The sequence below is a fragment of the Ostrinia nubilalis genome, chromosome 9 (assembly GCF_963855985.1).
Source record: "Ostrinia nubilalis chromosome 9, ilOstNubi1.1, whole genome shotgun sequence".
Lineage (NCBI taxonomy): Eukaryota > Metazoa > Arthropoda > Insecta > Lepidoptera > Crambidae > Ostrinia > Ostrinia nubilalis.
The window spans coordinates 15,135,937-15,157,352 of NC_087096.1; the positions used below are offsets into that span (position 1 = coordinate 15,135,937).

Sequence of the window (21,416 nt, forward strand, 5' to 3'; positions counted from 1 at the left end):
ATTGCATTCTTATTTAAAATTATTCTTTGAAAACATTGGTTTTAGGCTTTACTTGCTATAATATTATCAAGACATGAGTGCCATGACTGTGGCTGTACTAAATGTATGGAAGCTGGAAACATTGAATTTTTGGATAGATCCAGTTTATTCTGTAATCTATTTTATTGGTACCGTTTGAAAGAGCTTGCTTGAACTTTCAGACTCAGTAATCAGTTTTTCGATATCTTATACAGGGTGTTAGGTAAATGGGTATATGAGCCAACACTAGCCCATGCTAACATGGTCATATAAATGGTATGGTGAAGTCAGAAAATTGATATCTTCATTTTAATAATTTTATTTTTCATACAAATCGGATTTCATAAAATTTATTTTGTATGAAAATTAAAAAAAATAAAATGATGATATCAAATTTCTGACTTCACCATACCATTTATTTTTCATACAAATCGGATTTCATAAAATTTATTTTGTATGAAAATTAAAAAAAATAAAATGATGATATCAAATTTCTGACTTCACCATACCATTTATATGACCATGTTAACATGGGCTAGTGTCGGCTCATATACCCATTTACCTAACACCCTGTAGTGTATAGTTTAGAAATAATCGAGTGAGATCACTTAACGTTTCCACCCTGTATAGTACCCGTTACATACCTACATATTGACGTGTTTACCGCGCGGTCAACCGTGCCACATGCATATGGACGGCGTGTACTATTGCGCCGGCAGCGACGGTTGCGTCGGACGGGACGGCGAATGGGCACGCGCCGGCTCCTCCGGTTCCTCTTGTTTCTTGTTTTGGACGAATCTGTAATTAAATTAGGATTAGGCCCAGTTTTATTACAAGCTTTTATTTACTTTCACATGTCTGGTGTAGGCAAATCATAGTCAAAATAACTAATTGTTAAATTTTGCTACTAATGGTTAAAAAATGTACTAAAGTCAAGCTAACCATTGTTTGAAAAACATTTTTCTCTGATATTTATCCACTTGTCATTTGACATCTGTCAGATTTGACTATTGGTTATTTTAACTATGATTAAAAAAACTGGGCCTAATGGTCTTGCCAGATCAGTGTTTTTCAACCTTTACCATGAGACGACCCTCCTAGTATGAAAAAATATTTTGCGACCCCCCGACCGTGTCTTGCGATCCCCCAGGAGGTCGCGACCCACAGGTTAAAAAACATTGATGTAGATGGAAGAGCAGTCACCCGCTATAAAAGGGTCATGGGTTCGATTCCCCACCTTAGGCAAAGATTTTTTAAGTTATGATGCGACTTTTAACGCTCAAAAAATTTAATAACTTGTATACATCGTCTGTGGACTCGGTGGTCTTTTAAGTACAAACGCGAGATGTAGCCCATTATCGATGGAAAGGGGCTACACTAGACGACCATATGGTCATCAAAACCCCTACATGCCTAGCGGCAGAGGCTACTGACTTAAAGACATTATGGGTGGTCTCTCAAGAGACCACGTCAAGGCCACACTGAGTGACACCAGTCGCCCTACGTATCTGTATTAAACTGACCTGTAAACATCGTCAGTAGTCTGCAAAGTCCCCAGCCCAAGATGTAGCCTTCGGCCAATAGGCGGCGGCGCGGCGCTGGGCGACCACCAGTCCACCACGCGGCCCACCACGGGCACGCGCCGAAGGAGCCCTTCCTGCCATAGCCGCTCGGCTCACAATTGAAGCATCCACCAACTAACCTCAAATATCCGTAGTCACCAAAGTACAATCGATCGATGGGGTGCAATACTGAGTAACCATCTTTTGACCAACCTCCTACTTAGGTACTTAGTGGTGTCGCAAAGTCGCAACAGTAACTAGAGTAATCTTCAAAATACACACTAAGTGAGCATATTTTGACCACGTTCTTACCTACTTACCACCAGTCGTTCTACCTGTCTCCTTTCGGAATATGTATGCAACTAGTCTGGTCCGTGAGCACGTAGAATTTTGTCCAATGACCCCAAGCTACCCATCCTTATCGCTCGCGCGTAATTATGTTGCTGTCGCGCTCGCACACTCACTGCGGGCGCCCGTCGCACAGTCGCGACAGCAATATAATTACGCGCGAGTGAGCTTGGGGTCATTGGACAAAATTCTACGTGCTCACAGATCGGGCTTTATCGACTGACCTGTATACATCGTCCGTAGTCTGCAAAGTCCCCAGCCCAAGGTGCAGTCTTCGGCCAATAGGCGGCGGCGCGGCGCTGGGCGACCACCAGTCCACCACGCGGCCCACCACGGGCACGCGCCGAAGGAGCCCTTCCTGCCATAGCCACTCGGCTCACAATTGAAGCACACTTTTTTTGAACAACTTGATACATCTGTAGGTTTCAAAATGCCGAGTGCGTGGTATAGCTTACTTGGCAGTACCATAATTGGACTACCCTCCTTGCTACTTAATGATTTCGCAACCAAACTGATGATTCGTAGTCTCCAAAAGACAAGCGCGAGATGTAGCCTATAATCGATGGGAGGGGGTCACACTAGGCGACCTTATTTTGAGTACCTATTTTATGGTGTAGCTATCAGCCTGAGACATCATCTGTGGTCTGTTTTGTCCCATTATTCAACATTGTGAAGGTATCTAACCTGTACACGTCGTCAGTAGTCTGCAAAGTCCCCAGCCCAAGGTGCAGTCTTCGGCCAATAGGCGGCGGCGCGGCGCTGGGCGACCACCAGTCCACCACGCGGCCCACCACGGGCACGCGCCGAAGGAGCCCTTCCTGCCATAGCCACTCGGCTCACAATTGAAGCACTCTCCTTATTTACTACATTACTTACTTTTTTTGAACAACTTGATACATCTGTAGGTTTCAAAATGTCGAGTGCGTGGTATAGCTTACTTGGCAGTACCATAACTTGCTACTTAATGGTTTCGCAACCAAACTGATCATTCGTAGTCTCCAAAAGACAAGCGCGAGATGTAGCCTATAATCGATGGGAGGGGGTCACACTAGGCGACCTTATTTTGAGTACCTACTTTGTGGTGTAGCTATCAGCCTGTAGACATCATCTGTGGTCTGTTTCGTCCCATTATTCAACATTGTGAAGGTAACTAACCTGTAAACATCGTCCGTAGTCTGCAAAGTCCCCAGCCCAAGATGTAGCATTCGGCCAATAGGCGGCGGCGCGGCGCTGGGCGACCACCAGTCCACCACGCGGCCCACCACGGGCCGCGCGCCGAAGGAGCCCTTCCCGCCATAGCCACTTGGCTCACAATTGAAGCATTCTTCTTACTACTTACTCAGTGTTCGCATTAAACCTCAAACATCCGTAGTGTCCAAAGTAAGAAAGAAGTGTGAACGGGACCAGGCAATCGATCAATAGCTTGATCTACTCACGCACTATGTATGCAACTAACCTGTATTCATCGTCAGTGGCCAGTAAAATATCAAGTTCGACGCCTGCAAATGTACCATCCTAGACTGCATCCCACTTAACATCAGGTGCGATTGTGGTCAAATACCTGCCTTGTTATGCATAAAAAAAATGATCAGAGGAGTAAAATACTGGGTGGCCATCTTTTGACCTTCTTACGTGTCGTAACGGTAATTAGTCTCCAAAATACAAAGGCGAAGCGTAGCCTATAATCGATGGGCGGGGGCCCACACAAGGCGACCATATTTTGACCACCTTCTACCTACTGTGGCGCAGTATACTGATCTGTCGATAGTCCGCAATGTTTCGAGCGCGAGGTGTAGCCTACAATCGATATTTTAGGTTGTACACTGGGCGACCACCAGTCGCCCTAATTATCTGTATTAAACTGACCTGTACACATCGTCAGTAGTCTGCAAAGTCCCCAGCCCAAGGTGTAGCCTCCGCCCAATAGGCGGCGGCGCGGCGCTGGGCGACCACCAGTCCACCACGCGGCCCACCACGGGCACGCGCCGAAGGAGCCCTTCTGCCATATCGGGACTATTCCCACCTCTCGTTCCCACCACTGCAACTCCTGTGTAGCCAGGATCTACAGCTTGACCGCCACAAAAACCCAACCAATGAAGGTCAAGTTTGTCCCGGGGGAAAGTTAAACTGTCATTGGACCCGCAACGAAATTAATCAGAAGAACATAGGAGGAGTTCGAAATTAAGGTTCGACTTCCCTCCATTGCAAAGCGGATGACAGGTGACAAACAAAGGTTTCTGCCATAGGCACTCGGCTCACAATTGAAGCATCCACCAACTAACCTCAAATATCCGTAGTCACCAAAGTACAATCGATCGATGGGGTGCAATACTGAGTAACCATCTTTTGACCAACCTCCTACTTAGGTACTTAGTGGTGTCGCAAAGTCGCAACAGTAACTAGAGTAATCTTCAAAATACATACTAAGTGAGCATATTTTGACCACGTTCTTACCTACTTACTGGTATAGCAATCAACCTGTGCGACCACCAGTCGTTCTACCTGTCTCCTTTCGGAATATGTATGCAACTATAGTCTGGTCTGTGAGCACGTAGAATTTTGTCCAATGACCCCAAGCTACTCATCCTTGTCGCTCGCGCGTAATCATGTTGCTGTCGCGCTCGCACACTCACTGCGGGCGCCCGTCGCACAGTCGCGACAGCAATATAATTACGCGCGAGCGATAAGGATGGGTAGCTAGGGGTCATTGGACAAAATTCTACGTGCTCACGGACCGGGCTTTAGAGTAGTCTTCAAAATACACACTAGGCGACCATATTTTGACCACGTTCCTACCTACTTACTGGAGGAGCAATCAACCTGTACACGAGACCAGCTCAAGGTTAAATTGGGCGACTACCAGTCGTTCTACCTGTCTCCTTTCGGAACATGTATGCTACTATTTATCAACTGACCTGTACACATCGTCAGTAGTCTGCAAAGTCCCCAGCCCAAGGTGTAGTCTTCGGCCAATAGGCGGCGGCGCGGCGCTGGGCGACCACCAGTCCACCACGCGGCCCACCACGGGCACGCGTCGAAGGAGCCCTTCCTGCCATAGCCTCTTGGCTGACAATTGAAGCACTCTCCTTTACTACTTAGTGTTTGCATCCAACCTCAAATATCCGTAGTGTCTTAAAAGTACAAGTGAGAGGTGTGAACTGTGAACGGTACCAGTAGTCTATTAAGCTTTATCTACTCACGTACGATCGACAGCACATTTAGCTAAACACAGTGGCGTCTTATCTCGTTGTAATACAGGCTATTTTGCAACAAAAATGATACAATGGAAGCGCCCACCTTACTGTTGTCGAACAACTTTATACATCTGTAGGTTACAAAATGTGGAGCGCGGGGTGTAGCTTACTGCCAGTGGGCGTTACCGAAATTGGACCATCCTCCTTTTTACTTAGTGGTCTTGCAATCAAATTGTATACATAAGTCTCTAAAATTCGAGCGCGAGGTGGTAATATCGATGGGGTATAATCGATGGGCCCCTGTCACACTAGACAGTACATGGTCGAAACCCCTACATGCCTAGAGGCGTAGGCTGCTGACCTTATATCGTCGATAGTCCGCAATGTGTCAACCACGATGTGTAGCCTACAATTGATGACTAAGGTGGTACACTGAGCGACCACCAGTTGTCCTATCTATCTAACCTCTTACTAAGTATACACTAACCTGTAAACATCGTCAGTAGTCTGCAAAGTCCCCAGCCCAAGGTGTAGTCTTCGGCCAATAGGCGGCGGCGCGGCGCTGGGCGACCACCAGTCCACCACGCGGCCCACCACGGGCACGCGCCGAAGGAGCCCTTCCTGCCATAGCCACTCGGCTCACAATTTACACCATCTACTTACTCAGTGTTCGCATGCATCCATAGTGTCCAAAGTAAGAAAGAAGTGTGAACGGGACCAGGCAATCGATCAATAGCTTGATCTACTCACGCACTATGTATGCAACTAACCTGTATTCATCGTTAGTGGCCAGTAAAATATCAAGTTCGACGCCTGCAAATGTACCATCCTAGACTGCATCCCACTTAACATCAGGTGCGATTGTGGTCAAATACCTGCCTTGTTATGCATAAAAAATGATCAGAGGAGTAAAATACTGGGTGGCCATCTTGTGACTACCTTCTTACGTGTCGTAACAGTAACTAGTCTTCAAAATACAAGGGCGAAGCGTAGCCTATAATCGATGGGCGGGGGCCCACACAAGGCGACCATATTTTGACCACCTTCTACCTACTGTGGCGCAGTATACTGATCTGTCGATAGTCCGCAATGTTTCGAGCGCGAGGTGTAGCCTACAATCGATATTTTAGGTGGTACACTGGGCGACCACCAGTCGCCCTACTTATCTGTATTAAACTGACCTGTAAACATCGTCAGTAGTCTGCAAAGTCCCCAGCCCAAGATGTAGTCTTCGGCCAATAGGCGGCGGCGCGGCGCTGGGCGACCACCAGTCCACCACGCGGCCCACCACGGGCACGCGTCGAAGAAGCCCTTCCTGCCATAGTCGTTCCGCACTTTCGCGCTCCAAATCCGCTTGCGCTGCTTCGATTCCTGGGGACAGTTTTGGATTGGATAAGAATGTTACTTTAAGAACGGTTGAAAGTAATGTTAGAGTCTGGTATGTTATGTGGCGCCATCTATAGCGCTACTTTGTATGTCCGAGTATTAAAATCAGTTTATTTGCAAATTCATTTTATTTAGTTTTTAGACTATACTTCACATTCAAAGCTTCGATATTCATCTTAGCACCACTTACACATATCTGGTGGACTCATCGTTTCAGAACTACGCATTCTCGCACTTATCATAATTATCATCTTGTGGAGAAGCAGCCTAAATTTTAACTCTATAAGAGATACATTGTTGATATAGGCACATCATGTTGATAATTCCATTGATTTTTACCTGTAAATAAAGTTGAAATTACAGTAAATTAAGACCTTATGATACGTGAATATGATAAGTCTGTGTCGGCCGACACCATGCTAAATGCGTCCTTAAGCTGAGGGGATAAGGTTAAAATCACCTTTCTTGACGACCTCGCTCATCTCGCGCCCGGCTGTCGTCTGTATCAGCCGTCAACATGCCGAATGCGTCATTATGCTAAGGGAATAAAGTTCAAATCACCTTGAATACCTCGCTCCAGTAGTTTCTCTACGTCCGTGTCAGCCATCACCATGCCGAATGCGTCCTTATGCTAAGTAAATAAGATTTAAATCACCTTTCTTGACCTTGCTCATCTCGTGCCCAGCCGTCGCTAAAGCTAGAGTAGTTCCTCTAAGTCCGTATCAGCCGTCACTATACTAAATGCGTCCTTATTCTAAGTAAATAAGTTTCAATTCACCTTTCTTGACGACTTCGCTCATGTCTGTGAGCACGCGCGACCTCTCCTCCACGTCGCGGCCGGCCGTCGCCACCAGCTCTAACAGCTCCTCTATGTATATCAGCTGGCATGCCGAATGCGTCCTTATACTGAGGGAACAAGGTTCATAATATCCTTAAAATCCTCGCTCCAGTAGTTACTCTAGGTCCGTGTCAGTTGTCACTATACTAAATTCGTCCTTATGCTAAGTGGATAAGGTTCTATTCACCTTTCTTGACGACCTCGCTATCTCGCGCGCGGCTGTCGCTACAAATTCCAGCAGTTCCTCTATGTCCGTATCAGCTTTAACCATGCTAAATGCGTCCTTATGCTAAGGGAATAAGGTTCAAATCACCTTGAATACCTCGCTCCAGTAGGTTCTCTGTCCGTATCAGCTGTTACCATGCCGAATGCGACTTCAAGCTAAAGAGATAAGGTTCAAATCACCTTTCTTGACCTTGCTCATTGCTCATCTCGTGCCCGGCCGTCGCTAGAAGTTTCTCTGTGTCCGTGTCATGCCGAAAGCGTCCTTATGCTAAGTAAATAAGGTTCAAATCACCTTTCTTGACGACCTCGCTATCTCGCGCGCGGCTGTCGCTACAAATTCCTCCTTCCTCTATGTCCGTATCAGCTGTCACCATGCCGAATTCATCCTTATACTGAGGGGATACGGTTCAATTTACCTTTCTTGACGACCTCGCTAATTTCGGTGAGCGCGCGCGAGCAGTGTCAGCCGTCACCATGCCAAAATCGTCCTTATGCTGAGTGAATAAGGTTCAATTCACCTTTCTTGACGACCTCGCATCTCGCGCGCGGCTGTCGCTTCAAGCTCCAATAGTTCCTCTATGTCCGTATATACTGTCACCATACTAAATTCATCCTTATGCTGAGTGAATAAGGTTCAATTCACCTTTCTTGACGACTTCGCTCATGTCTGTGAGCACGCGCGACCTCTCCTCCACGTCGCGGCCGGCCGTCGCCACCAGCTCTAGTAGTTCCTCTATGTCCGTATCAGCTGTGACCATGCCGAATCTGTAAATATAGAAAAACATATTTGTTTGTCAGTTACATTATAAAAAAGCAATTATACATATCGAATCTTTAGGCTGGGTTGCACCATCTTACATTAACTTTTACAAACTTCAAAAATCTGTCAAACTCCGTTTAAAAACACCGATTATTATTATAGTTACGGTTAAAGTTAGGTGATGCAAATCGGCCTTAGTCTTCACTACAAGAGAACCTCGCCAATTTACCAGATGGAAGTGGCGGGTTCAGTCTTAAATTTTTAGCATTTAAGAGAACAATCTTACTTTTTTTAACTTTAAAAAATCTACTGCTTCATGTGGTAATTGAACCCACGATCTTAGTAATGTATAGTGCATAAGTTAGTAATAAATAAGATTTGCAAAAAGTTGGTAAAACTGGGCAATACTATCGGGAATATTGGTGCCGTTTATCACCCGTAGAGTACATAACTGTCGGTTGAGGGAATTGAGGTCTGGAAACAATATTGACAATATTCCCGACAATATTCAGTTCACCTGACACAAGCCATTTTATTTTCTTTTTATTTAAAGCCATGCCATCCTCCCCGTCTCCACAAGAGAAGGCGCCGTCTGACTCCCGTAAAGTGTCAACCAAATGTCGGTTGAGGGCATTAAGGTCATAGCTTGGAGGCAATATTGGCAATATTCAGCTCACCTGACACAAGCCATGCCGTCTTCCCCGTCCCCACAAGAGAAGGCTCCGCCTGACTCCCGTAGAGTGTCAACCAACCGTCGGTTCCCTCAACCGTTGAGGTCCTAACTGGAGGCAATATTGCCAATATTGCAATATTCCTAGCAATATTGGCATATTCAGCTCACCTGACACACGCCATGCCATCCTCCCCGTCCCCACAAGAGAAGGCTCCGTCTGACTCCCGTAGAGTGTCAACCAGCTGTTGCTTAAGGGAATTAAGGTCCTAGCCTGAAGGCAATATTGGCAATATTCCCAGTAATATTGGCAATATTCCCAGCAATATTGGCAATATTCATCTCACCTGACACACGCCATGCCGTCTTCACCGTCCCCACAAGAGAAGGCTCCGTCTGACTCCCGTAGAGTGTCAACCAGCTGTCGGTTGAGGGCATTGAGGTCCTAGCCTGGAGGCAATATTGGCAATATTCATCTCACCTGACACACGCCATGCCGTCTTCCCCGTCCCCACAAGAGAAGGCTCCGTCTGACTCCCGTAGAGTGTCAACCAGCTGTCGTTTAAGGAAGTTGAGGTCCTAGTCTAGAGGCACTATTGCCAATATTCATCTCACCTGACACACGCCATGCCATCCTCACCGTCTCCACAAGAGAAGGCTCCGTCTGACTCCCGTAGAGTGTCAACCAGCTGTTGCTTAAGGGAATTAAGGTCCTAGCCTGAAGGCAATATTGGCAATATTCCCAGCAATATTGGCAATATTTCAAGCAATATTGGCAATATTCAGCTCACCTGACACACGCCATGCCGTCTTCCCCGTCCCCACAAGAGAAGGCTCCGTCTGACTCGCGTAGAGTGTCAACCAGGCATTGAGGTCATAGCCTGGAGGCAATATTGGCAATATTCCCAGCAATATTGGCAATATTTCAAGCAATATTGGCAATATTCAGCTCACCTGACACAAGCCATGCCGTCTTCCCCGTCCCCACAAGAGAAGGCGCCGTCTGACTCGCGTAGAGTGTCAACCAGCTGTCGTTTAAGGAAGTTGAGGTCCTAGCCTGGACACAATACTGGCAATATTCCCAGCAATATTGGCAATATTCATCTCACCTGACACACGCCATGCCGTCTTCCCCGTCCCCACAAGAGAAGGCTCCGTCTGACTCGCGTAGAGTGTCAACCAACTGTCGGTTGAGGGCATTGAGGTCATCTGGCGACGCTTCCTCCCAGCCTGGAGGCACGAACCGGACTCCGCCTAGACCTGGTACGAGAATATGGACGGTATTGTCACTGAATACAGTTCAAATTGATCTGACAATATGTGAATAGATAGACACCAGTGGTAAAAGGTTAAATTATTTTTATTAATCCTATGTTGAATGCATAAAGTTCAAATTGATGCAACATCAATTGTCCAGTCCAGTGTTTATTCAACCACAAAGAGATAATAATTGTAATAATAAAAACAATTTATTGTACACCACAAATACAAAACAAGAAATAATAAATACACAGTGACAGATAAGAAGATGACAGTAAGAATTAATTTATCGTCTAAAATCGATACAACACTACGATAAACTTTATCGTGGCACGTACCTGACCTACACTGGTTGAAGATCAAATATTTTTCCTTATTTTTTGACGACCTTAAGATGATAGCTAGATAAAACAAACTTGTAAAAAGTTAAAGATGAGGGCCGATGAGGCTTACGTCCACAACTGACTGTCATTAGCTAAAGGCCGCTACCAACCGGTCATTATACACTCGGCATCAAATAAACCGCACCTCCCGCGACAAGCACTTTCAATCGTATGCATCCCCACCAATATTGGCACCATTTAAAAGCCTAGTTCTAAACTTCATTTCATTAAAGGATAGGTTTTTACTTTACCCCAAAAATGTGTCTTTAGAAGGATCTAGAGTCACTTAATAAAAAAATAGGTAGTTACGCTTGAGCCAACTTTTATGGCTATAAAACTGTTAAGGTGCAATTAATCGCTATCCATCTGTTAAAGAGGACACGTGTGATGATTATTTGGTTTTATAACCATAAAATTTGGTCTAATTGATCCCAGAGGTAAGCCCAAAGTGAGGTCTTTTTTCAATTCACATTTATGGTATATGTTAATCATTTATTAAGAAATTAAATGTGTTCTTCTTTAAGGATATTTATTGGGCTTTCAAATAACACCAATATTGTTGGGGCACCATGAAGAAAATCTTTGAAGTTGGCGTCGTGGAAGGTGCGGTTTATTTGATGTTGAGTGTAGAAACCATGTTGTAGGCCTATGTTCAGCAGTGGACGTCTATTTTTGAAATGATGATAGCTAAAACAATTAACCACTTACCAGCCCAGCCGGGTACATGCACCAACTTCAAGTACGGATGCTCGTTAACCCTTTGGTGGAAGGGGTCTCTGAGGGACACGGTCGCGTGTAGCACGTGTAGTTGTGCTTCTAACTCGCCGGCCCAGGCTTCAACTTTGTCTTCTTCAAGCAAAGAGCCTTCTAAAGGACAGTACCGGAGGACTATGCCGTGGGATTCTGTTTCGCATACTTCTATGCTTAGCTGCGGAATAAGGGTTAATGTTTAGCTGTTGTACAGAAGCTTATGTTGAAGTTTGTATTTTGGTAAAATCTAAGTAAATAAAAATGTGGTGCAATTAATTTTTAGTTTATCATGTCTTCGTTTTTCTGGCATTAAAGTAAGTATTTAGTAGTAATTGCATGAGAGTTGAATACAAACTTTTATGAAAATTTGATTTATGACATTCTATGGCTGGGTTGCACCATCTTACTTTGAATTTAACAAACGTCAAAAATCTGTCCACATCCATACAAAAAATGACGGTTATCTTCAAAGTTACGGTCAAAGATATAGATAGGTGGTGCAATTCAGCCTAACTGGGCATAACGACACTGATACTAATTCAAATTAAAAAAAACTTTAATCTTAAAAAACTGCGTCAAAAACAGATGCGAAGCCCAGTTAATGTCGACGTCAAACTTACAATGCACCTCTTTTAATTTCGGGGGCTAAAATATACAACCCGTTCCAGTTAACTGCGCACCAGGCGGCTATGACGCCACATCAACGCTCTGGTACGGACAGTCGCGGCAGTAATATAATTACGCGCGAGCGATAAGGATAGGTAGCTTGGGGTCATTGGAAGAAATTCTACGTGCTCACAGACCGGACTTTAGGTATGTGGGTAAGTCGCATTCCAGCGAGGTGCGCAATTAACTCGATCGGATTGTAATTTAGAACAAGGTAATTTCATGTGTTGCCTGAAAAATATAATTGTAAGTGACATACCATCTCAGCCTCTCTCTGCAGCACTTGTCCAAGCCAGGAGTTGAGCTTGTCGTAGTACGGCGGCGGCTTCTCCACGTCTGGCGGCGCAAACTGGAAGGCTACACACGCGGACGCTTGGCTCACTGCTTCCTGGAATATGGTTGTTATTTACTATCACGTAAGGTACAAAGTGGATTGATGGATTTGCTTGCTGTTTATTATGGGAATGTGAATTCTATTTAGTATTGTGTAAGCAACAAAGTAGATAAGTGGATAGATGAAGCTTGGCTCATAGCTTCTTATTAAGGGTGGGTTGCACCATCCTACTTTAACTTTGGCAAACGTCAAATAACTGTCAAACTCTATACAAAAAGCACCGGTTATCGTCATAGTTACCGTTAAAGTTAGGCGGTGCAACTCAGCCTAAGTCCCAGAACAGACGGTGAAACGCAACTGCAACACATGACGCGCGTTTCAAACCGGTTTCAAACTGGTCGCGTCATAAATGTGGTATCTCAACGGACGCTATGGCAGAAACTTAGATGCAACTCAAAAGTAACTAGCAGTTGCAGTTTCGTTGCAGTTGCGTTTCACCGTCTGTTCTGGAGCTAAGAGTAAAAAATCTGAATGTTCTAATATTTTTGTCATCTATGGCCAATGGGCCGCAGTCCAATGCAAGGTTCCTAATGACAGGTGACAGTTCGGGAGTACAATAATGTCACGATAATCTTGCGATTTTATGGCATAAGTAATTTTGCTGTAAAATAATTACTGTGGAAATATTTTAAAATATCCAGTGTTTACTTACTACTATGTCTACATTTGGAGGCTCATCGCCGCCGGGTCGATCGCTCTGTAAAAAAACATAGTTAATTAAATTAAAAAATATTTTACGTCAATCTGCTGAAGGATCAAATTTAAAAATTTGGGCACATTTACAAATTAAAACTCGTATCATTTAATTCTTGAAACGGTGAGAGATTCATAGGTGATAAGAAAAAGAGAATATTTACAAACGTCATTTACCAATAGTCTTAACTATGCCTGCGGGGCAGACCGAAACGCGGCGTTCAAACGCTGCGACTTTTAGAGCCCCTACACAGTTGCATTTGTCTAGCGTAGGCGTTTAGCATAAAGCGGAACGCGATGTTTAAACACTGCGCCAAACATGACCTACAACTACTTACAAGCGTCCTCGAATAAGACAAAAATGACTATCACTTACCAATAGCCTAAGTTGCGCCTACACCACCGTATGTTCGGCGCGGGCCGATCTAAACGCGGCGTTCAACCGCTGCGACTTTTACAAGCGTCTTCAAACATGATATTACCAATAGCCTGCTCATGTGGCACATCCCTATCGAAACGCGGTGACAGATGATTTTAAGTGTACTTAAACAAGACATAAATGATTATTACTTACCAACAGCCTAAGCTGCGCCTACACCACCGTATGTTCGGCGCGGGCCGATCTAAACGCGGCGTTCAACCGCTGCGACTTTTACAAGCGTCTTCAAACATGATATTACCAATAGCCTGCTCATGTGGCACATCCCTATCGAAACGCGGTGACAGATGATTTTAAGTGTACTTAAACAAGACATAAATGATTATTACTTACCAACAGCCTAAGCTGCGCCTACACCACCGTATGTTCGGCGCGGGCCGATCTAAACGCGGCGTTCAACCGCTGCGACTTTTACAAGCGTCTTCAAACATGATATTACCAATAGCCTGCTCCTGTGACACAGCCCTATCGAAACGCGGTGACAGATGATTTTAAGTGTACTCAAACAAGACATAAATGATTATTACTTACCAACAGCCTCAGCTGCGCCTACACCACCGTATGCGCGGCGCGGGCGGATCTAAACGCGGCGTTCAACCGCTGCGTCAGCCGGCACTTACCAAAGACAGAGTAATACTCTGCTTTCAAACGCTGTGACGTATAGGAGCGTGCTCTAAAGAATATAGATGACCTAAACTGAACTGTCCCACCAAAGTCATTGACAGAGGGGCGCCACCATCGTTCACCTTTATAGTTTCCAACATAGCAAAAATCGGAACCAGCGACCCGGTATTGACGGTGGCGCCCCGCTGTTAATGTCACGCATAGGACAGTTCAGTATATTGGGTCTATACAATAAACGTCACTTACCAATAGCCTAAGCTGCGCCTGCGACACCACCGTATGCGCGGCGCGTGCGGATCTAAACGCGGCGTTCAAACGCTGCGTGAGCCGGCGCGCGCCCGCCGCTCGGATGCACGTCCATAACGGTAGCGCCGGCAGACGCCCGCCGCCGCCTGACAGCCCTGCCAGGGCTGCTAGCGCGCCTTCCCTGCTGCCCACCTGGGATATAAAGGATGTTAGAACAGTTTTCCACCAAAAGCAAAAATGTGTGTAAAGCCTGGTCCGTGAGCACGTAGAATCCCGTCCAATGCTAACTGCAATATCGCTCGCGCGTAATTATACAGGGTGTTAGGTAAATGGGTATATGAGCCGACACTAGCCCATGTTAACATGGGCATATAAATGGTATGGTGAAGTCAGAAAATTGATACCTTCATTTAAATTATTTTAATTTTCATAAAAATCTGATTTTATAAAATTCATTTTGTATGAAAATTTAAAAAATTAAAATGGTGATATCAAATTCCTGACTTCACCATACCATTTATATGCCCATGTTAACATGGGCTAGTGTCGGCTCATATACCCATTTACCTAACACCCTGTATTGCTGTCGCGACTGTGCGACGCGCGCCCGCAGTGAGTGTGCGAGCGCGGCAGCAACATAATTACGTGCGAGCGACAAGGATGGGTAGCTTGGGGTCATTGGACGGGATTCTACGTGCTCACGGACCAGGCTTTAGTACATCTATCAACTCGCCACTACACACTGCGCCCAACAATAAACAAATATCCTTGGACATTTTTACACTGCGCCGCTAGCCCCAAACTAAGCAATGCTTGTACTATGGGTACTAGACAACGGATATAAACATACTTACATACTTTTTTTTTGTAAATACATACTTAATATACATAGGAAACGCCCAGACCCGTCACATATATTAAAATTCATCATTTAAATTTCTGCCCGGCCGGGAATCGAACCCGGGACCTCTCGGCATAGTCGTCCGTTCTGAACCACTACACTAAACGGCCGACAGATGGCGCTGATACGGCATCCTCGACTGCATCTTTAATTCCGCATCGCGGTATCGGAGTTTTCTACCCTGCCTATAGTCTGGTCCGTGAGCACGTAGAATTTTGTCCAATGACCCCAAGCTACCCATCGTTATTGCTCGCGCGTAATTATATTGCTGTCGCGACTGTGCGACGGGCGCCCGCAGTGAGTGTGCGAGCGCGATAGCAACATAATTACGCGCGAGCAATAAGGATGGGTAGCTTTAAAATTCTACGTGCTCACGGACCGGGCTTTAGTATAAATAGAAAAACCAAGATAGTAACACTGGATCTAGGTGAACCACCACACCTTAGAAATAAAATACAGTCCAATAAATAAGTGTGCAAAAACTTACCGAACTAACAGCTTTTGAGTGATCGTTGGCAGTGATCGCTTCTGGTATTTTGTAAAATGTCTGTGTAAGATTTGTTAAGGAATATTATATGATATAACAACATCATTGTCGATTATACAATCCTGCTTTAAAACATTTACATGCAAATATTCGGGTTTTTCGTGAATTAAAACTTAGCTTGATTTCTAATAAGTGATTTATTATAAAGGATACAACAGTAGGCAGTCCAGGTATTCCAAACCAAGGCCCTGGAGTTAGTGTGACTGAATCTGCTATGCTGAAACTCTGTGAAGAAAATCACGTACTTTTCATTAGTATTCGTTTAGTAAACAATTTATATTGTTTATAATAGGTGTTTTGCTCTTTATTTTGCCTTTATAGGCAAAATAAATATTGAGTGAAAAAAAAAATGTTTTTTTTTACTATCGCGACTCGGTTACTATAAAACTTGCTAAGATTTTAAAGAATATAAGAACTTCTTATAAAACAACCGCAAAAACATTCAAAAAGAAAGATTACTACTTTACTTAGTACCCAATAATTTTTATTACTGCAATGTTTTTTTTTTATAAGGATTTTATAAACGTTTATTGAATGAAACGTGCAATGAATTGGTGAAAACAGTAAAATAAAAGTAGGTAGAGTTAGTCATAAAAACTCTGTCGATTATTATAACAGATTCTACTATGATCAAGACACAGCATCAATATTTTTATTTGAATTACAATAGATGTGTTAACACCATTAATCAATTGACGTACTTTTTAAAACTGTCAAAACGATACTCCCATAGATTTTGTATGGCAATACAAGCAAGGGACGTCACTATTTTGTCAACTCAATTAAACTACTTTTTTCAATAACTACTAGTAGAGTATTTTAAAGTTAATTTTTAAGGTTAGAAAATCTTTTTAAAAAAGTTGTGATTTCGAATTATTGGGGAATGGTGTCAAATAGTCTATTAAATAACATTAAAAAGTTCTTCCTCACCTGATCTCTTCCACTAGCAGCGGGCAAAGCCAAAGCATGGCCCCTCACATGCAAATGCAGGTTCCTCCTAGTGCAAATGGCCCCCAAAGTGGCGAGCGGTGACCCCCAGCCTAACGGGGGGGCACCCACCTCGCCCAGCACTAGTAGGGGCGTCTTGTTGGCCGCTACATCTTCGTCGCATAGGCGCTCTAGAGCTTCGATGTCCATGCCCTTGCCTGAATAAAAAAAATAGTTTTTTTAAGCATGACAAGGCCCGCAATGGCGCAATGGCGCAATCGCACCTGGTGTTAATTGAGATTAAAGTTAATGTCAAAGACGGTAGACTGTTTTTGTAAAAACTTTAGAGCTGTCTATGTCTCTAGTCATTTATAACAAAATTACAAAACAGAAAGTAAACTGATAATTTGAACTAAAATAGAGAAACACGGGTCTCAACGCAACATTTTTTTATATGACACTTTTTATGTAACATTAACATAAACTCATAAAAATGTTGCGTTGAGACCCGTGTTTCTCTATTTTAGTTGAAATGGATCTTAAATTAAACCTATACATATTTGGTTTAGAAGATCTAAATTTATGAATTCCCTAGGAATTTTATATTAAACTGAGATAATATCCATTACTTTTTTATTCATCTTACGCCATTTATGTAAGGAAGAAAACTAAAAAGTCAGTACAGCGATTATAATTTTTTTGTTCAAAACTCTATTACAACTACACAAGAAGCCACAATGTTTTTCTAATCATATCCACATAAAATTAACAAGAAGCTATTGTTTTGTCGAACAGCCGAGTGGCGAGCGCGATAAACGAATGAGGTCATAGCGAAAATGCCAATTTGTTCTAAATGTACAGTCACTGGTAAAATTATGTAAGCCACTTATGGTGACTACTCTCATGATTGTGTGACTACCTCAAAAATGGCGCCAACAACCAGATATTTTATTGCTGAAATAAATTAGGATTGATCTGCCCATAAAAACCGGATAAGTGCGAGTCGGACTGATAGACAAAGGGTTTTGATGTTGAAACCCTTCGCCTATGAATTTGACTCGAGAGTTGAAATGGTTCTTCATGGTTGAATTAATTCGATCGACTGTACTTACACAAATCAGCGTCATGAATTTATGCTTGCCCATAATAGGTTTTAATCAAACTATTAACTATGAGTTCATTTTAAAAGTACTAACAATAAAACGAAATTTTTAAATATCAAGTTCAACAGTCTATAAATTACACTAGATGAAAGTGAAAAAGTCTTTCTGCTTTGTATTGTGAACATCAAGATCATTATTGTAAACATACTCCTGACAGGCAAGTCTTGATGCAAAATGATTGCCAATGAAGATTCAACTTTGTCTTAAATGTTATTAAAAATGTTCAAAATCAAATACGTAAGCCTAAGACCAATTTATAAACAAGTTTTCTATCTACATACCATCAGCATTGACCGGCACAGGCCTGACACAGGCTAGCGGCAGGCCCAGTTGCCTGCAGAGGTGCTGCACTATGCCCAGTGGACTGGCCACACAGCTGTATATGCAGGGCAGCCGGTTTGTGAACGCCAGCGCTGAAATAAATAGTTTTTATTATTATGTGTTTTATTACTACTGAGAAAAGTAGAGGTATACTGCAGTCTGCTTAGCCTGAGATAAGGTATAGGTACTGCTTATTATAGTCTGAGGTTGTGTATGGATTGGGTAGTCTATTCTTTGATTATATCATTTTTATTTGGCTATTGGAGTAGATATAAACATACATAAGGCCCAGTCTCAACCAAGGAAGAGCAAAGTGGAGAAATGACGTGGAATTGTGTAAAACCTCTGGTTTTCAATAACCAATCAGATTTCATTCTGTCAATTTAATTCAATCTCAATGACATCTGATTGGTTATACAATTACATTTCTCGAAACTCCGGAAACGAATTCGAATCTCGAAACCGGGCCATATAGTAAATTAAGAGCTTGATTCAATTATTTTATCTATTTAATGAGCAAGAGAAAAAAATCAAAATATTTTGAAATAACAACAAAACAATTTATGTAATTAAAAAAATTCAAATATTATCCAATAGCATACCTCCGTCCTCCAAATAGCGAGGGTATCTGTGGTGCAGGAGCATCCGTGTGACTCGAACCAGGCCCTCCAAGTGCTCGTGGTGATAGAACGCATTGTAATCCGCCAGTCTGTAATGCAAGTACAAAAAATAATAATAATAATAATAAAATGTTTTATTTGACAAAAAGGGCGACATCACATTAAAATTGAACAAAAAACAAACAAAAAACATGATTAAAACTATTTTTTAAATACTGTTGAATGAGAAACCAAGTATGAATTACATAATATTGCTATTTAGTTAGCACAAAATGTAATTATGTACTAACAAAATCTGAAATGACTTGGTTCAGAGACCATTATAGTCTTGGCAAAGAGATGTTATAATGTTATTGCAAAAATAACATTTATTTGGTATCAAATGATACATGACATTGTTTATCCTACTATCCTACTAATATTATAAATGCGAAAGTTTGGATGTTATGATGTCTGGATGTTTGGATGTCTGGATGTCTGGATGTTTGTTACTTTTTCACACAAAAACTACTGAACGGATTTTGTTAAAACTTTACAGTATTACTGTTTATAACCCAGATTAACATATAGGCTATAATTTATGACAATCTGTGACAAACTAAATTTCACGCGGGTGAAACCGTGGGCAAAAGCTAGTAACAAAATAATGCAAAAAGTACTTTTTCTCGCTATAACAACAGTTAGTTAATTATTTACCTACTTTAAATTATCTATTTTATTGCTTCATGCAGGCTTGTAGAAGATAAATTCAAACAATTTGTGCATTCACACATTTATGTTGTTAATAGTGTAAGAAATCATCAACTAGATCAATCATTTTCAAAACCAATTTATGTTAACTAATGATATAATATCACACATGTAAACATGTGAAAAATGCAGAATTATACTTAAATGTCTTGGTTCAGTCACATTTGTAAATATTTACAGAAAACATGATGTGAAAACTTCAAAGGAATGGTAAACAGACAAAACACATATTATAGCAAACAAAATTTACAGTCCACATAATGAGCCTTACAACTATAGTAATAAAGGCCATACAATTAAATGTTTATCTGAGAATTCATCAATTATAGCTAGTAATGTTAATGAAATTAATTTTATCATAGAAATGTGATGTGAACAGTGTTTTAGAAACATTCCAATACAATTTGCTATAGTTTTACAACAATTAGCTGTACCTAATAGTCACACTCATAAATAGTGAGTCCATAATCACTAATCTTATCCACTTAATTAAAACTCAAGGTAAACTGATTACGGACACCAATAAAAGTGAATGCATCATATCTATGGCTATAAAAGCTACATACAACATTTATTACCTGAACATGTGCGCCATCCAGCGAGTGGTCTCACTCGCTATGTGTGCGCCGAGTCTCGCTGCGTGAGACCGATCCAGCCTCCCAAACAACGCGGATATACTATGAGACAGAATCGTCGCTCTCGTCACAGCATCCGTAGGCAGCAACGGAGGCTCCATAGTCTCACAATTAGTGTCAGTCTTCAACACCAGATCCTCTAAAACCTTCAAAATCTCATCCATTGGCATTTCATCGGGCTCGAAGAACCCCGCACTGATTTTACGCGGTTCCGGCTTTTTTTCCTCTTCCGCCACATCTTGGGCGTTCACGCCGGCCTCGAGCCGGCCTACCACTTCTGAAACCTGGAATTCTAGCCCGCCAAACGGACGCCGGCCCTAAAATACAAGCGCAGAATTAGTATCGCAAAAGTACACATTATAACAGTTGGAAACTTAGGTTTTTACCTCTTCAGGGGAAGCCTCGCTTTTCGGGCTTTGTTTGTTGGATTCGGAATCTGAAGCTGGTGTATCTCCCATGCTGCGTGGCGAATTTATTGCAATTTTATTACACCAACATGAAAATCTGTAAACGTCACTTTTTCAATGTTTTGACGTGGGTGGCTGAACTGAAGGAATGAAACCATAGAGAAAAGCATAGAGAAAAGTAATACATAGGAAATAGAGAACCCTCTCTGTCAAATTTTTGAACCTACTAATTGACAGCCTGGTGTTAAATTCCCTGTACTTAACCTACGTACGTAACGCTCACATACATACATAGTACACGCACACATACATACATAAAGTCCACGCACACATACACACAGTTCACGCACACATAGGCCCTCATAACCTTCAAAGAATTATTGTTTTTATGATGTACAATGTAGAATTTTTTCAAATCCATTATTTTGAAAATATTTATCTTTATGGTGTACGTATTGTATTATTTTCAAAACAATGGATTTGGAAAAATTCTACATTGCACATGGAAATGCAAATAAGTAAACAAAAACTTTTGAATTTAATAATTTTACTTTATTTATGAACACACATAATATTATACACCAAAAGCGTCTTTTCGCAAAGTTTTCAACAACACTAAAAAGCATTTGCACATTGAGAAAACTCAGATCACTTGTGAACATAACAGAAAGTTTCTTCGCGATTCACGA

General features: G+C 42.4%; 1 protein-coding gene across 1 annotated transcript; it reads right to left on the reverse strand.

The window, feature by feature from the left end:
- Positions 1-4,827: 4,827 nt before the first annotated feature.
- On the reverse strand, positions 4,828-20,861 carry LOC135074775 (pyridoxal-dependent decarboxylase domain-containing protein 1). The gene is made up of 21 exons (XM_063969158.1): positions 20,707-20,861; positions 20,264-20,637; positions 18,918-19,024; positions 18,276-18,407; positions 16,835-17,049; positions 16,058-16,129; positions 15,845-15,904; positions 14,457-14,648; positions 13,107-13,151; positions 12,320-12,448; positions 11,353-11,572; positions 10,116-10,261; positions 9,956-10,029; positions 9,642-9,696; positions 9,483-9,556; positions 9,349-9,422; positions 9,009-9,093; positions 8,215-8,336; positions 6,304-6,493; positions 5,610-5,743; positions 4,828-4,994 (listed from the first exon to the last, which is right to left on the reverse strand). The coding sequence occupies exons 1-21, from the start codon at positions 20,776-20,778 to the stop codon at positions 4,828-4,830; spliced, it is 2,739 nt and encodes a 912-aa protein (XP_063825228.1). The 5' UTR covers positions 20,779-20,861.
- Positions 20,862-21,416: the final 555 nt, after the last annotated feature.

Coding starts and splice junctions, on each gene's coding strand:
- LOC135074775 (XM_063969158.1), bottom strand. CDS start 20,778: ATGGGAGATACACCAGCTTCAGATTCCGAATCCAACAAACAAAGCCCG. Junction 15,905..16,057: donor TACCTGGACTGCCTACTGTT/GTATCCTTTATA, acceptor AATCTTACACAG/ACATTTTACAAAATACCAGA. Junction 14,649..15,844: donor ACTCAAAAGCTGTTAGTTCG/GTAAGTTTTTGC, acceptor TTTATATCCCAG/GTGGGCAGCAGGGAAGGCGC.